The sequence below is a fragment of the Camelus dromedarius genome, chromosome X (genome assembly GCF_036321535.1).
Source record: "Camelus dromedarius isolate mCamDro1 chromosome X, mCamDro1.pat, whole genome shotgun sequence".
Taxonomy (NCBI): domain Eukaryota; kingdom Metazoa; phylum Chordata; class Mammalia; order Artiodactyla; family Camelidae; genus Camelus; species Camelus dromedarius.
Genome location: NC_087472.1, coordinates 82,323,092 through 82,339,975, shown reverse-complemented (window position 1 = coordinate 82,339,975; position 16,884 = coordinate 82,323,092). Strand labels below are relative to the sequence as shown.

Genomic DNA, 16,884 nt, shown 5'->3' with positions numbered 1-16,884 from the left:
CTCTTTACCTGGCTTCTGTGACATTCTGCCGCCATGATTTTCCTTCCATCTCTTTAGCTGTGTCTTTGCTATCTCATCTGCTAGGTATTCCTCCTGTTCCAGAGCCCACTCTTTTCAAATTTGGGAGCCGCTCAGTCCTCAAGTCCTCTTTTCTTCTCCCTCTATATACTCTTCTAAACCATCTAAATAGCAACCCCTCCCCCCAATCTCTGTGTCTAGCCATGGTCTCTCTCTGTGCTCCTTCCTAATGCACATGTTCAACTTCATCTTTAGCAACTTCACTCAGATGTCTCACAGAAACTTCAAACTCAACATGTCCAAAACGTATTTCACCATCTATTCTCAGGCACCTTCACACACTAGGTGCTCAGGCCAGTGACTAGAGAGTCAACTTTGACTCTTGCTTCCTTACTTCCTTTACGCAAATCTTGTCCATTCTAATTCCTAAATATCTCCAAGTTCTATTTACTTCCATTCATCTCTACTGACACTGATCTATCCTAGCCATCAACGTTCCTACTAAATCACTGTAATGGCTTCCAAATGCTCCCCATATCCAAATCCAACCCTACAGCAATACTATAGCCAAAGAACGCTTTCAGAATGGAAGTCTGATCATATAATTGCTTGTGATGGCATCCGTATCTTTAAGATAAAATCCAAAATCCCTGCCATTTCTTAAAAGGCTCATCAAGATTTTGTCCCTATCTCCTTTGAACTTTTTGAGCCCTCATTGGTGTGTGTGAGAAATACGAAGAGTATCTTTAAGACAAACAAATACTTTCTAGAGTCTGGCAAAAAGACAGAACAAATATTTTTTTCATACCTCCATATTAATATTCAAAGACACTGCCTACTGACCCAAGTTAACCAGCAGAAGGACAAAAGACCTTATCTCTATTTCTGAGTATTATAAATTCTCTTGGGCATAGTGATCTCACAGTAATCCACTGTAGTTAACATCATTCTGGTCAAGTCCACAGATATGGATGAGGACCATAAGAATAAAACAGAATTTATCTATAATTCTCTCTGTCTAGATTTATACATATAAGCACAGTTTTAGAATGAAATAAGATATTTACTAATAATATGACTGAAAGATTAGTTCAGTTCTTTAGATCACAATTTAAAATGAGAGTCTACAACTTTCATACAATGCTGGTAGGAGTGGAAAGTGGTACAACATTTGTGGAAGGAATTTGGCATTAACAATAGTGTGAAATGATGTATGCACAAGGTTATTAACGTAAAAGAAGACTGGAAATGATCCAAATGTCCATCAATAGGGAACTGGCTTAATAAATAATTTTATATCCATAATGGAGTACTAAGAAGGTATAAATAGGAATGAAGAAGATGTCTACATACTGCTATGGAGAGATCCCTGGTGTTTTCAAGTTGTTAAATTAAAAATTAAATTAAAACTTTTAAAACGTTTGACCTTCCAATCATGTATGTTTTTCATAATCTAAAACCAAAACTAAGTCAAGAAGAAATAAGAGGCAATCTCTAAAAACAAACTGATGCGAATACCTGAATAAGATCGGAAGAGTGTATCAGTGCAATAGCCTAGTTGTGACAACATACTAGTTTTGTACAACGTTAATGTTGGGTGAAACTGGGCAACATCTACAAGGATGTCTCTGTATTACTTCTTTATAAGCTGCATGGGACTCTATAATTATCTCAATAAAAACTAATTTAAAAAAGACAAATTGAAATAAACAAACTTAACTCTATGTCAAGCTCGTGGCATAATTGCAAAGAGAAGAGTTATTTTAAAACTTTTAAAGAGTGACTTTAAAACTCAGTGGTTTGATTGTGCATCCCTAGTGGGATATACCCTAAGGCTGAAAAGAAGGGCAAAGAAAGCCTAATCTGCATTTGGTAGTCTTGTTTTCATTATGTATTTAAACTAGTAGGATGAAACAAGTATGTTAATGTGGTAAGAAACCCAGATTTTCAGAGAAAAGATGTACAAATATACAATTTTTTAGATTAAATAAAACTTTTACTTAATTGTGCTCAGTATTATGGTATTATGTTAAGTGAAATAGGTCAGACAGAAAAAGACAAATACTGTATGATATCACTTAGATGTGGAATCAAAAAAAAAACTAGCTTATATAACAAAAAAGAAACAGACTCACAGATAGAACAAACTAGTGGTTACCAGCAGGGAGAGGGAAGGGAGGGGGTAAGGGAGGGGTAGGGGATTAAGTGGCACAAACTGTACGTTAAAATAAATAAGCTACAAGGATATTTTATACAACACAGGAAATAGAGCCAATGTTTTATAATAACTATAAATGGAGTTCAACCTTTAAAAATTGTGAACCACTGTTGTACACCAGGAACAGAATGTTGTACACCCTCTATACCTTAACTTACAAAATTTAAAAATAAAAATAAATTGAAAAATTAAGTAAAAACTCTGTAATTTCTTTCTCTCTTTTAAAAAACTTCTTATTATGGAAAATTTCAAAAGTAGAAGGTATTGAATAAGGCTCATATTCCCATTACCCTGCTCCAACAATGAACAACTCACTGGCTAATCCTGTTTTACCTAAACTTCTAGCCATTACCCACGGATCACCCCTCACCTGATTCTGAGGCAAATCCCAGACTTTATGATAAGTATTCCAGTACTTATCTCCAAAAGGTAAGGACTCTTTTTGTAAAATAACTGCAGTTATAAAGTTATGTTACAAACTAACAATTCTTTATTATCTAATTGACATCTCACAAATAAAAATCTGTAATTAATGGAAATAATGGTGTAAACTCATGGTTTCATGTTTGTTTAATTTTGATTGAAGAAAACTGTTCAGTTTCTAATAGTTTTAGATTTACATAAAAATGGAAAAAACGGGACAAAGAGTTCTGTATACCCCTCACCCAACTTCCCCTAATGTTAAGTATAGTACGTTTGTCAAAACTAAGAGAATGACCCTGATACATTACTATTAGCTCAACTCCAGACTGTATTTGGACTTCATGCGTTTGTGGACTAAGGTACTTTCTTTGTTCTGGGATCCCATGCAGGACACATTACATTTTGTCATTGAGTCTCCTTAGTCTACTCTGGTCTGTGACAATGTCTCAGTCTTTCCTTGTTTTTCACAACCATGACACTTTAAAAAGAGCACTGGCCAGGTATTTTGTGGGATGCCCTTCAATTTGGACCTGTCTGAAGTTTTTTTCACTTTTAGATGAAGATTGTGGGTTTTGGGGGGAGGATACCACAGAGGTAAAGTGCCCTTCTCAGAACATCACCTCAGGGGGCACGTGATATCCACATGACTTATCACTGGTGATGCTAACTTGATTCTTTGGTTAAGAGGGGTCGTCAGCCAGGTTTCTCCACTATAAAGTCACTATGTTCCTCTTTCTATGCTCTGTTGTTTGAAAGCGAGTCAATGAGTCCACTCCACACTTAAGGCAGGAGGGGGGTTACCTACATAAATTATTTGGAATTCTTCTGTAAGGAAGGTTTGTCTCTTCTCTCTCATTTATCTACTTATTCAACAATTTCTTTATATTGGTATGGACTCATAGACATTTATTTTATACCTTGGGTTATAATCCAGTACTATGGTATTTATTTTGTTGCCCAAATTATTCCAGTTTTGGCCATTGGGCGCTCTTTCAGGTTGGTTCCTGTCTCCCTCTGACGTGCCCCCATCTTTTTTCTTTTTGAGTATTTCCTTACTTTCAGGTACTATAAAATGCTCCAGGCTTACTTATATTTTCTCTGCCCCGGTCTTAGAATTAATAATTTCTCTAAGGAGAGTTGGCTCCTTCTATTGGAGAATACATTAAAAGTGAAGATCTGGATGTGGGTTTGCTCATTACTACAGCAGTGTCACTGCTTCTGCCTCTCAGTGGCAGAAATGTGTACTAACCCAGGTGCATGTATCTATTTCTGTATCTATCTGGGTGCACATATATGTATATATGAATATATATGCACACACATGCAAACACACGTATGTGTACTATATGTGTGTGCACATACATTAAATATATCATACTGCCATCTCCAACTCTAATCCAGCACCACAGAGTTCATTTTAGCCTTATTGTTGCTTATTTGTAACTTCTTTCTCTGACAGAATTTTAAACTTCAGCATATTTAAAAAGTCAATACACAAAAAAGTCCAACACTGTAAACAAAATTAAACAGGCAAATTTGGGGAAAATACTTGGAAATATGTGAAAAAAAGTAAAATCCTTAGTAAATAAAGAATTCTTACAAAAATGGCAAAAAATAAAAGAAAGTGAGCAGATAAAGAAATGGGAAAACATACTTTAAAAATATTTGACCACACTAGTAATAAAATAAATGCAAATTAAACCAACATTTCATTTTGACCTATCAAAATGTAAACATGGATACTGTCATCTATCAAGAATCAAGCCAAGGATCAGTCCTTTTTGCCCTGGGGACATCTGCTTATACAGAAGATCTCCAAAGGAAAGCAAGTCAGAATACAGGGGAATCTCATAAACTACTCTCCAACACTGAGCTAGGACCCTAAAGGGTTAGGGGTGAAACAGAAGTAATCAGCTTCTTCACATGTTTGCAATCTGGCCCTGAAAATTCAAGCCTTGAAACTTGATTAAGATAGTCCCAAATTGCTAGTGTCTACAAGTGTCTGGTAAAAGCAAATAAAAGTCCTCTCTAAAGGAAGAAAGTACCATTCAAGGCCAATAATTTTCAAAATAATTTCTAGCACAGAGTCAGAATTAACCAGGTACATAAAGGTGTAAGATATCCTGACCAAGAATCAGAAAAAATGACAGACAATAAAGACAAACAGGGATTTCATATACTTAGATTATCCAACACAGATTATTAAAATAATGAAGTTTACTATGTCCCAGAATATAAAAGTTGAGCTTGAATTTTTTTTTGCAAAAAAAGAGAAAGAAATGTAGCTTTAAAAAAGTAAAAACATACAAAATACAGAAAAAAAAGGTAGAAGATAGAGAGAATACCATAAGATATACCTGTATCTATACTTAATTGGGTCACAAAGGTGATGAGAGAAAGAAAAAGGCAGAGGTAATATCTGAAGAGAGAATGGCTGAGAATATTCCCTAAACATAAATAATACCAATACACTGATCCAAGAGACCTAAAGACCTAAGGCAGGATTAAAGCACACACAACACATCACAGAGGAAACCACAGAAAACAAAAGATAAGAAAACATTTTTTCAATAACTTGAAAAATAAAGACAGACTACCCTCAGAGAGAAGACTACTAGCTGAATTCTTAACATCAGTGGAAGCCGGAAGACAGTGGAATGATACCTAACGGAAAGAAAATATCAACCTAGAATTCTCTACTCAGTGACTATCCTTCAATACTGAAAGGAAAATAAGGAAATTCTGAAACCAGCAATAATGGAGAGTTTGTAGCTAGCAAACCGACACAAGGAAAATGAATCCAGATAAAACCTTACAGATGCTGAAAGAATAAAGAACAAAGAAAGGATAAGTGTGTGGGTAAATCTAAATGAATACAAACAATAATATAATTTGGAGTGATGTAAATACATGTAACTTATGGACTTATACACATAAATGTAACTTATATATGTGAAAACAATAGCCTATAAGTCAAGGGGGGGCATTATATTGTATTAATATGTTCTACAGTGCTTGTGCTGTTCAGCTAAACAATAATGGTATCAATATTAGAATTTGATGAATTAGGGAGGCATACTGTATATTCTGGGCTACACGCTCAGGTAACAGCAAAGAGTGCTTGAACTTCCAAATTAATAAAAGAAAAATAAAATGACAAAAAATTCAATTGATCCAAATAAATCAGGGCAGGTGAAGAAATTAAACATGTAACAAGTGGTAAAAATAGAAAGCACAAAAGACCATAATGTCAATCAAAATACACCAAAATATAATTAAATGCTCCAATTAAAAGACAAAGATTAAAAGTCTAGAATAAAAAAAAACTACATGTCTTTAACAAGAGACCCAACTAAAAACTCAAGGATACAAAGATTGAAATTTAAAGAAGGAAATAAAGCCTAGAAGATTAAATCTAAAGTAGAAGAATGGAAATAACAAGCAGAAATTACTGAAATAGAGAATAAACACACAATAAAAAGGATTTACAAAGCTAAAAGTTGTTGTTTAAAAGACAAATAAAACTGTTAAATATCTGGCAAGGCTGAGAAAGAAAAAGAAAAGGCACAAATTACTAGTATCAAGAATTAAAAAGATCCTGTTAGAGACTGTTAGAGATATTATGAACCACCTTACAACAAAACTGTTTAAAGTTTAGATAAAATGCACTCATTGCTAGTGAAATACAATTCACCAAAAGTGACAGAGAAATAAACAGAAAACTTGAACATTCCTTTAAGTATTTAAGCAATTGAATCAGAAATGGAAACTCTTTTCATAAGAAAGTCTGGCCTATATGGGTTTATAGGTGAGTTCTACCAATCATATATGGAAAACTAAAAGAAACAAACAAACAAACAAAAAACAGAGGACACTCCTCAGTTCATTTTATGAGGCTAGCATAATCTAGATCTAAAAATCTGATATGGACACTACAAGAAAATTGAAGTATAATCTTCCCACAAATATAGATGTAAAGTCTAAACGAAATATAAGCAAAGCAAGTCTAGCAATATATAAAAAGGTTTATACATCATGACCAAGTGTGGTTAACCAAAGATCAATGAAATCCACTGCATTAACAAAGAAGAAAATAATTTCAATATATACAGGATAAAAAGCATTTGTTAAAATTCACCATCTGTTTACGCTTAGAAAACTCTAAGATCAGAAATAAACAAAGGTAACTGCTATCACCATTATTCTGGATCCACTGCAGTAAAGGTTAGAGAAATAAATAAAATGTAAATAAATAAATAAATAAAATGTAAAAGAATTGGAAAGGAATAAACAAAATCTTCCTTATACATAGATGATATGATCAGGTATGCAGGAAATCCAAACAGTTCTACAGATAAATTATTGGAATTGATGAAGCTTGATAAATAGAAGGAATATAAAGTCAATACAAGGAAAAAGGAAAGGAGGAAGGAGAGAAAAAGAGAAAGAGAAAAAGAGACTGATTCATTTTTAAAAGCAAATGCCTAAGAATCTAACTAAAGATGTACACAATTTCTATGGAGATAATTTGATTTCTTTATTGAAAGAAATCAGAGACCTAAGTAAGTGGGAAGACAGACACCATGTTCATGAATTGGAAGACTCAATATTAAAAATCTGTCAGTTATTCTCCAGTTGCTATAAAGATTTGATCTAATAATTCAAGGCAAAATCCCAACAGTTTTTGTAAATGTGTGTGTGGGTAAACTGACAACTTGATTCTAAAATGTATATGGAACATGCAGAGGCAAGCGCAGCTCTCAGGACATGTCTGAAGAAGAACAAGGTGGAAGGCTCTGCTTTACCAGGACTTACTTATGGTAAAGCTACAGTAAGTAAGACAACATGCTCTTGGCACAATGCCAGGCAAATAGGCCAATGGACCAGAATAGAGCCTGGAATAATCATACAGATATAGATGCCTGATTTATGGCAAAAGAGGTACTACCGAGCAGTCTTTTCAGTAACTGTGCTGAGACTACTGAATATCCACGTGGAAAGAAATGAAATTGGACTGCTAGTTCACAATGTACCCTAAATCAATTCCAGATGGATGATAAAACACAGGAGAATATCTTAATCTCAGGGGAGTAAATATGTCTTAAACAAGATACAAAAACACTGGCCATTAAATTAAGAATGATAAATTAGACTACATAAAAATCACAAATTTCTGTTAATCAAAAGATACCATTGAAAGAAGGAAGGGATACATCACTAAATGCCGATCAGGGAAGAGTAATCAGGAAAAATTACAAGGAAATTCTACTACACACCAATTGGCAAAAATTAAAAATCCTGACAATGCCAAGAGAGTATTACCAACAGTATGCAAAATAGGTAATAATTAATCATGAGAATAAAAGGAGAGCACTGTGAATAAGAACTAACATCAATATTTTAAATAGAGGCAATGCCAGGAAAACTGGGACTTGGATCACCTTAGAGAGCCATATACCACTGGTAAAGAGTCAGTTTGTACATCCACTTTAGAAAATAGCTTCGTGTTATCTAGGCAAACTGAAGTTGCATATACTCTAAAACGTATTAATTCCACCCCTAGGTCTATACTATGAACATGCATTTAGGTGCATTAGGATACAGGTATAAGACTGTTTCTAACAGCATTGTTCAAAATAGCCAAATCTGGAAATAATCCAAATACCCATTAACATTAGCATGAATGCATAAATTGTGAATGTTTGTTCACACTATATAGCAACAAAATGAAGGAGTGCAAACCAACCTGGATCAATCTCACAGGCCAAAAAGAGTATGTACTGTATGATTCCATGTAAATAAAGATTTTAAAAGACAGGTAACAATTACATTATTCAGGGATACTTATTTGGATGGTATAGATATAAAAACATGGAAACGAAGTCTAGGATAAAGTTAATTCTGAGTGGTAGGAGGTTGTAACCAGAAAGCAGAATTTGGGGGCTGTTGAGGTGCTGGCAGTTTTTAAATTTCTTGACTTGGATTGTAGTTAAATGGGTGTTCACATTACAATAATTCCTTATGCTTGTACAGTTCTGTGTATGCATTTTTTCTAAATGTGATACATTCCATAAAAAGGTTAAATCTATGTGTGATGTAGGTGTTTGCAGGCATTCATACACTAGTTCTAGTATCTAGTAATTCTGCTTCTAAAAACTTATTTTGAGGGAATAAGACAATCAGGGGGTATGCACAAGTAATTCTGTATAAAAATATTATTAATCATAATATTATTTCTAATAGGGAAAAACAGAACACACTGTAAATATTCAACTTTAGGACAAATATTACATATAGCAAATGTACATAGTTTAGATATGTTAATGCAGCCATTAAAACATTATTTCTAAAAAAGAATCTAATGGTATAGAAAAATGCTTAAAATTATTTAGTGAAAAGAATCAGGATACAAAATTGCATATTCAATTTACTGCAATTGTGATAATGAGTATAAACAGAAGGAAATGTTCTGAAATGTTCATTGTGATTACCTTTTGCAAATAGCATTCTTTTTGTCATTATACTTTTCTGTAATTTCTAAATTTTTACAAAGCATGTATATCATAAAGGTTGTTTACACTAAAAACTACTTATAATTCATTTTAAATGAACAAGCTACTTCTTTTAAATAACAAAGTTAACTGAATTTTCTTCTTACTTTATATGTACATAAATTTATTGAACATTATTTTAGTGTTTGAAGATCAGCTTTCATATATTAAAAAACTACTAGAGCGAGAACTCCAAATGTATTTCTAAGGTAGTAGGTATCAGAATGCAAACTGTTTCCTAAATCATTCAAAATTTAAAATCTACTCTACACTATAGCATCTCAATCTAGGGATTGTTTTATACAAAAATTGGGAAGTCCACTTTTTTAAAAAAAAGTAGATGTCAAAATGATACAGTAATTATAAAGTTTAAAAAATACCCAACTTTGCAATCATCTTTATAGGTCATCATATTTTGTTTGCAGATCCAGGAGTTTATTAACTCAAAATTCTTCTTCTGTTTATCGCTATTTTAGTTTGTGCAGAAAGGAGTTAATATAGCAGGACTAAACTATTATCTTTCAAAAAGATTGAAAGGTCTGCCTACCAGGCTGACTTTTGATTGGCATCTGTGAACTTGGATGGGTTCCTTCCCTCTTAGCTCAAAAGAGTGGCTCAGTGTGTCTAAACTGCTTGGGCAAACAATATGATTTATCCTGAACACCTGTTTTCTTTCTGGGAGTCTGGAATTTGGTATGCACCAGGCAGAGGGTGCTTACGAAACAAGCCCCCGATATAAACCCTGGGTGCTGAGTCTCTAATGAGCTTCCCTGATAGACAACATCTCACATGTGTTATCACAGCTGGTTGCTGGCATAAGACCCTTGGACACTTGTGCCTGGCTGCCCCTGGACTTCAACCCCTGTACCTTTTCCTTTTGCTGATTTTGCTGATTTTGCTTTATACTCTTTAGCTGTAGTAAGTCATAGCTGTGAGTATGACTGTCTGCTGAGTCCTGTGAGTTCTCTTAGTGAACCATCAAACCTGGGGTGGCGAGGGTCTTGGGGACTCCTCATACATAGCTCTTAAAACTAAAATGCAATTAAACATTTAATATGTGGTAAAGCTAAGTCAAGAGAAAAATTCAATTTTAAAAAGTTTATAATGATACAGAAGTTTGTTCTTTCAACTAGCATTTATCAAGGGCCTACAGAGGCAGCCAGCTAGGTCTTTTCATGTATCTTATCTCATTGAATTACCTAAGTATCAGGTTTCTAATGTTTACTAGGACCAAACAATATTTCCCAACCATTTCTTGCTACCCAGCATTTATGCAGGCATTCAATTAATATGTGCTGAATACCATTACACATAAAAACAAAAAATCAAAATAGATAAGACTAGCTATAAAAGTTTGCACAAATTTTAATATAAATTAAAATGCTACAGCCAAGATATTTCTTGCTTGATATGAAACAAATATATTTTCCCTTAAGTGGCAAGTTTGCTGGTAAGTAATAATAAGCTCTATCAGTATAAATGCATTCCACAAACATTCCCTTCCCGGAGCATAAATGCTAGACTAAAAATAAAATTAAAAAAATAAACTTAAAATAAATAAAAGAGCTTTCAGTCTATTTATCTCTTTTGTGAGGTTCAAAAATACAAACTGTTGATATTATTTAAAAGATACAAATTATTCTTTTCATATCATATGTCTTTTAAATTCATATTTAATTACTGTATAGTCTCCCCATGGTACATGTAATCATTCTATAATAAGCTAATTAAACTTCCTTGGCCAGCCAATTTAGGATTTACAGCTTAACTCAAGTATCAGACACTAGTAAAGACAAGTCCTGATGTGTTACTTAGAAATAAACATTTAATTTTGGGAGGGCGGGGTGACATGACACAGCTCTGTCTTCAGAATTCAACCTATGTTTTAAAATACTAATTTTTTTTGAAATAATAGCAAACTGCTACAGACAAGTCCTAATTTAAGTGTAACCCCAAAGCAATGGATGTAGTGTAAACACATGCAGATTTCTAACAAAATACTGTATGTTGGGGAAAATGACAACATAGTCTCTAAATAGTACTACTCCTACTTTAAAGGTCAGTCATCTCTTGACCTCTTGTTTCAGGACCCACATTTGTTGAAACTGAATACCTAGGAGGTAGGGCCTGGTTACATGCTAGTTTAACAAGCTCTACTGTTTCCAATGCTAACTTTTGAAATCTACTGCTCTAATCTTTTCCAGCTCTAAAATTCTGGTTCTGCCTCTATATTTGAGTATTCTTTAAACTTATAAACCATTTGTAATTAAATGAGTATCAACTTGTTCTAAGGATTTGCTAACATGATAAACAGCAACATTGGACCATATGATTTCGTGATTTCAGTTTGGGGGAAAAAAGGGAGAGTTGGTTATAGATAATCTGCGGCAAAGAAAGTTATGGATACCATATTAAGAAATTCATTGATAATCAAAATATATTGTTTGTTCTAGCCTTTTCTCCATCAAAATTATCAGAGCTATTTCCAAGCAGCCAATGAACAGCAGTCAACTGCCCTTACTTCATTTGCTTTCCCTTTCCCTATCTGCTCTATATTGGTGTCATGTCAAAAAACTGGAAAGGATCCAGATAACCCATAACCTGAGCAATGAGCTCCTGAATACCAGGGTCAGTAGATACACTGCCAGAAGCAGGGAACAAAATCTGGCGTAGCTTTGTCTACATTACAACTATGTAAGCAATCTCTTACCTAGCCAGTAGGTGGAGGCACACACAAACTTACTGCTTTGCTCTTTGATCCACAGGACCTTTAATCTTACAATAATGGATGGTTTGGGGTTTGTTCATTTGTTTTAAACTTAGGAAATCAAAGAGAATGCAAAAAACTGGGCAAGAACAACTACTGAGATAAATTTATAAAAACGAATGATATGAAAGAACAATTTTATATTTCTATTTTGTTTCTGACCCTTTTGAGAAATAGTTAACTAAGTTATTTTAACTGTGAATTTATAATCTACTTCCAGACCCCTAGAGCTAATAAAACAATTCTAAATTGAGAAATAAGTGCTTTAAAAATTCCTGTTCAGTCAGGGAAAATTGAATATCAACTGAATATGACACGACAGTAAGGAATTATTGTTGATTTTGCTAGACATAATAATAGTATTATGTATAGGGGGAGAAATAGATGTGCATACGCACACATATACATACAGTCCTTATCTATAAATACAAACAGGAGTATTTATAGGTGAAATGATATTGTTTTAGAAATAACCAGGAGGAAAAAAAGGACAACAGTAAAGGACAGAACAAGAATGGTAAAATATTGATAACTATTGAAGCTCAGTGACAGGTACACTGAGGTTCATTATACTATTCTCTTTTTATTTGAAATTTTCCAAAATAAAAGGTTAAAAAAATAGAAAGCCATTTTCCAGTGATTTGGGTTAACACCAAGATTAGGTGACTGATAAATTCTCAATATATTGTCATTGATAAATTATTTCAATCATAACTGAATGACACAAAATTAGCTCTATAAAATCCCATATAATTCAACACTGAGAAACTAAAACTAACCTGTGAAACCCACTACAAACAATACCTTACGGTTGCAGAGCACATCACCATCTTACGAAGTGAATTCAAATATTTTTCCCATCTAGTTTTCATAATTTTATGAAGACTTTCAAGTTAAAAGACTTTAAAAAGTCACATAATTAGTAAAAGTGACAGAGCTGGGATACTAACCACAGTTTTATGACACCAAGGACCATCTTCTCTCTATTACATTGTCACTTAGACCCCTTTGAAATAAACAGCAAATATGAAATTTAGGTGAATTTAAAATTTTTGCTTTCTATGCTCATTGTAGTATATGGCAAAATCTGTTTTCTAGTTTTCTCAGTAAATAAAAATATGGACAGAAACAGATTTCTTGACTGAACAATAAAATTAAATAAGAAAAAGTGATTTAAAAAGAATGATAATATCTTAAAATTTGAAGAGATGTTAGAGGCCCTCTCCAGTTCAAAATTAAAATCTTTTCTTCAGGCACCTTGGATGGATCCAGCTTAGTGTAAGCACTTCCAGTGAGTAATGGTAGACTCTAGCGAGTAATGGAGACAGCCTGCTTCATTCACGGAGTTAGTCTAATGAAGGAGGGCTTCCTTGCTTAGAGGTGAAATCTACCTGACACCTGTTGATTCCACTTACAGTTCCTGACCCGACACTGAATAAACATATAATCCTCGTACACACGATGACCTTTCAAATAACTGAGGACATCCATTATGTTCTACCATGGGCTTCTGCCCTGAGGATTCTTTTAGCAGAAAAAGAAAACCAATAGATGCTTGGGTATCTAAAGTCTCCTAGTCTTTTCAATAGCTCTTCCATGCCAAATGGTCTTCAAAACGGGAGTTAGGTTATCTCTGGCAGAATTCGAAGTCCTTCAAGGGGACACATGTATTAGGATATGTTTAAAGCATTTAAGCCATATCTACATTTGCCATAATTTGGTCTCTCTGAAAACAAGTCTGTGGTCTGCTAATTTTCCTTTCGTATCTCCACTCATATGAATCCAACTGAAAAGACAAACTGCTCACCCATCCTGAAAAGACTGCCTAGCTTCAAAGAGACAACTGGGGAATGCAAAGCTACTGAGGAAGGGAGCGACCCATGACAGCAGAACAGCTTTGGAAAGGAAGGAGAGGGGCACCTTATTTCATCCAGATAATATATTCATGGCAAAGCCTTATCTATTTTAGAATTAGAAATCAATAGTAAGATGACTGTCACAGTGGTGTCTATTAACACTTCAATTTTATTTGAAAAATGAAGTCAGATTTTTTTCCTGACAGAAAGCGAGTCTGATTTGGCTGACTGGTTTGACAATGATGACTAGCTTTGCCATTCAGGTCACAAAGCAGACACTTTCCATAAATTGAATGAGATAAAGTTACAGCTCTACAGCTTTGAGGAAAATATCCTCACAATAAAAGTTTTTACGTGTCAACTGAAAGATATGTGTGGAGGTACACAGTTTTCAAAAATCTTTCAGCAGGTTTGTTAACAAAGCTTTGGAAGGCTGTGACTCTATGACAGCATTTCTAGGCCTTTCCCACTCTGGCTACCCCCTTCTGGAAGCAGTGTCCCGCTTACTATGAACACTCCAGGGAGAACGGGCAATGTGCAATACATTGGGAGTGTGGCTTAGTTCTGAATATGATGTAATTCTAATTAATGTAGCTGGAAGGTCCATTCAGGGCTTTTTAAAACTGGTGCAACAACTAAGTAAAATGTTTACATCTTTTTCACAAAAGCACTTACAACTAAGTTCACAGTGATCTTGCACTTACATATGTGAATGAATGCATTTAAATTAACTGGTCTTAAACCTTCATCTTTATTTCACAGCTCCTTTGCTTCAAGTTTGTGAAATATTTTAAAATTTTGATCTAGATATTCAATGCATTAGCTAGGCCTCTATAGGGGACAGTTACTGACATGGCTCCCAGCGACCATCATCTCCTGGTATTCACACCCTGTGTAATCCCCCTGCCCTTGTGTGTGGGCTGGATCTAGTGACTTATTTCTAACCAAGAGAATATGGCAGAAGTTTCAGAGATTAGATTACAAGACAGACTTCAGTCTTGTTAGTACTCTTGCACTCCTGTTTGCTGGCCAGATGAAGCCAGCTGCCATGTTGTGAGCTGCTCCATGGAGAGGCCCAGTGATGAGGAACCTCGGGAGGCCTCGGTCCACCAGCCCATGAGGAACCAAGGCCCTCAGTTTAATAGCATGCTTCCAGCAACCATGTGAGTGAGCTTAGAAGTGGAGCCTTCAAATGATTTTAGCCTTGGACAATGCCTTGATTACCACTTTGTGAGAGACCCTAATGAAAGTCACTGATTAAAATTTTGAACAGAATAGTATGCCATCCCATAAAGCTTTACATAATCTCTTTGGACACAATCATCCAACAAGCTGTGAAACTAGCCAATTGTACTATCCTTAGCTCCCATTTCTCCATCTTACTGACAAAAAACATGCCTTTTTAAAATCAAGATACACTGTTACCTATTTCCTTCATATGCCAACATGGTGATTATATTAAAAGATTATATTAAAAGCAGAAGATAAGTCTGTTATTGCTTGTTTTTAGTTGCTAGATAGGCTTGCTACATGGAGGCCTCTACTCCCATCCCACCCCTTTACTGACTCCTGTGGTCAGAATTTTGTATTTTGGGGCCTCTTATTCTTCTGAACTCTATTTCCTCTTTGAGCTTCTTCTTTGAAGTATGCTAAAAATGTGATGGTAACTGAATATGCTCAACTTTTGCTTCCTAAGTCATTTTGAACCTTAAGATGAGATAATCCTTTTATTCTTATTACTTTAGGTCTTTCTAAACAGATGAGTTCACAACTATTGCTAAAGTTTAAAAAAAAAAAAGCGTTAGCATTATCCAAGATTGATGTTGCTCAAAACTTTAACCCTTAAGAAAATAAAATTTACACTCACAATTCAAAAACCATGTAAAGCATTCCATCTGAGCTATATGTCTCCAATAACTCTACAATGTGGGGATGTTTCAGCATATGACAGATACTGGCTTCCCGCTTTAGATCTGCAAAACAAACACATAACATTTTGTTAGGTAGGATCAAAAGACAATCAGAGTGAATGATGAATGAATGGATATGATCTATGGTAACATGAAGACTTCTCTAACTATAGAGATGAAATCCCCCGCTTAGGCTAAGCTTAACTCTTTACCCTTCAAAACCTTTGACAAGATAACTTTTTCATATTTTTTGTCAGCTTAAATCTATATGTATTATACAGTCACATTTTATTAATAAGAAATGTAAATAGCACAAGTAAACACTTTCCCCAAATTCTTGTAATCAGGTTTCAAAATGTGTAACTCTCTCTTCATCAGCCAATAACTCAATTTGCTATCTTGAATTTTACTTTACTTTCCTAGTTTTCCCTAAATTGCATAAGAATATGATGTTTATGCTATAGCCTAAAATCTAGCATTTATAAACACACATCAGAGAAGTTACATGGAATAGCGGGTGAAAAAATAGTATGGTTAAACAGGAAAAGCCCTACTCCCAGCATTAAAGTCAGAATTTTTTTTACAGCATCTATAAAATAGGTTGGATAATTCAGGACACTACCTAGAGTGTTACTCTGAAGAACAAATTCAGATAATGTAGGTAAGACTACTGTGTAAGTTACATAATACTATTTGGAAAATACAACTGTTAATATTCCAATCATCATCATCACACAAAAATGGTTTAGGCACAGGTATCACTTGCCATGTCTACATGCGACAAGATAAATAAAGCCTTCCTTTATTAATAGTGCTGGAGTTTTACTTGCTTGCAGATGAATAAAATCCAATGGACACTTTTATATTGGAAACAGAAGGAAGACAGGTAGAGAAGAATCAAGGCTAAAGATAAATTGCACAAAGCGGAAGAGATAACATTGTCTCCTCTCTGATTTGTTAATTCAACTTACTCTTGTTAACAAGAACGATGGTAGCAGAAGGCACCTTAGAAGACTTACATGAAGTATAAGTGAGGGAAAGAAGTCAGTAAGTAAGACAAAAGAGAAGCCACCAGAAAAGAAGAATCAATAATACAATAGTAAGAAGGTCAAGGGAATAGGGGGAATTAAGGCATAGGCTG

The 16,884-nt window shown here is 34.4% G+C and overlaps 1 protein-coding gene across 15 annotated transcripts in view; it reads right to left on the bottom strand.

The window, feature by feature from the left end:
• The window catches only part of CASK (calcium/calmodulin dependent serine protein kinase), a 314,683-nt gene that overhangs the window by 188,957 nt on the left and 108,842 nt on the right, over window positions 1–16,884 (bottom strand). For all 15 annotated transcript variants that reach the window (XM_064483255.1, XM_064483254.1, XM_064483258.1 and 12 more), the window contains one exon: window positions 15,701–15,806. In XM_064483255.1, coding sequence (XP_064339325.1) covers window positions 15,701–15,806 — 106 coding nt within the window. The remainder of the gene's footprint in view (window positions 1–15,700; window positions 15,807–16,884) is intronic.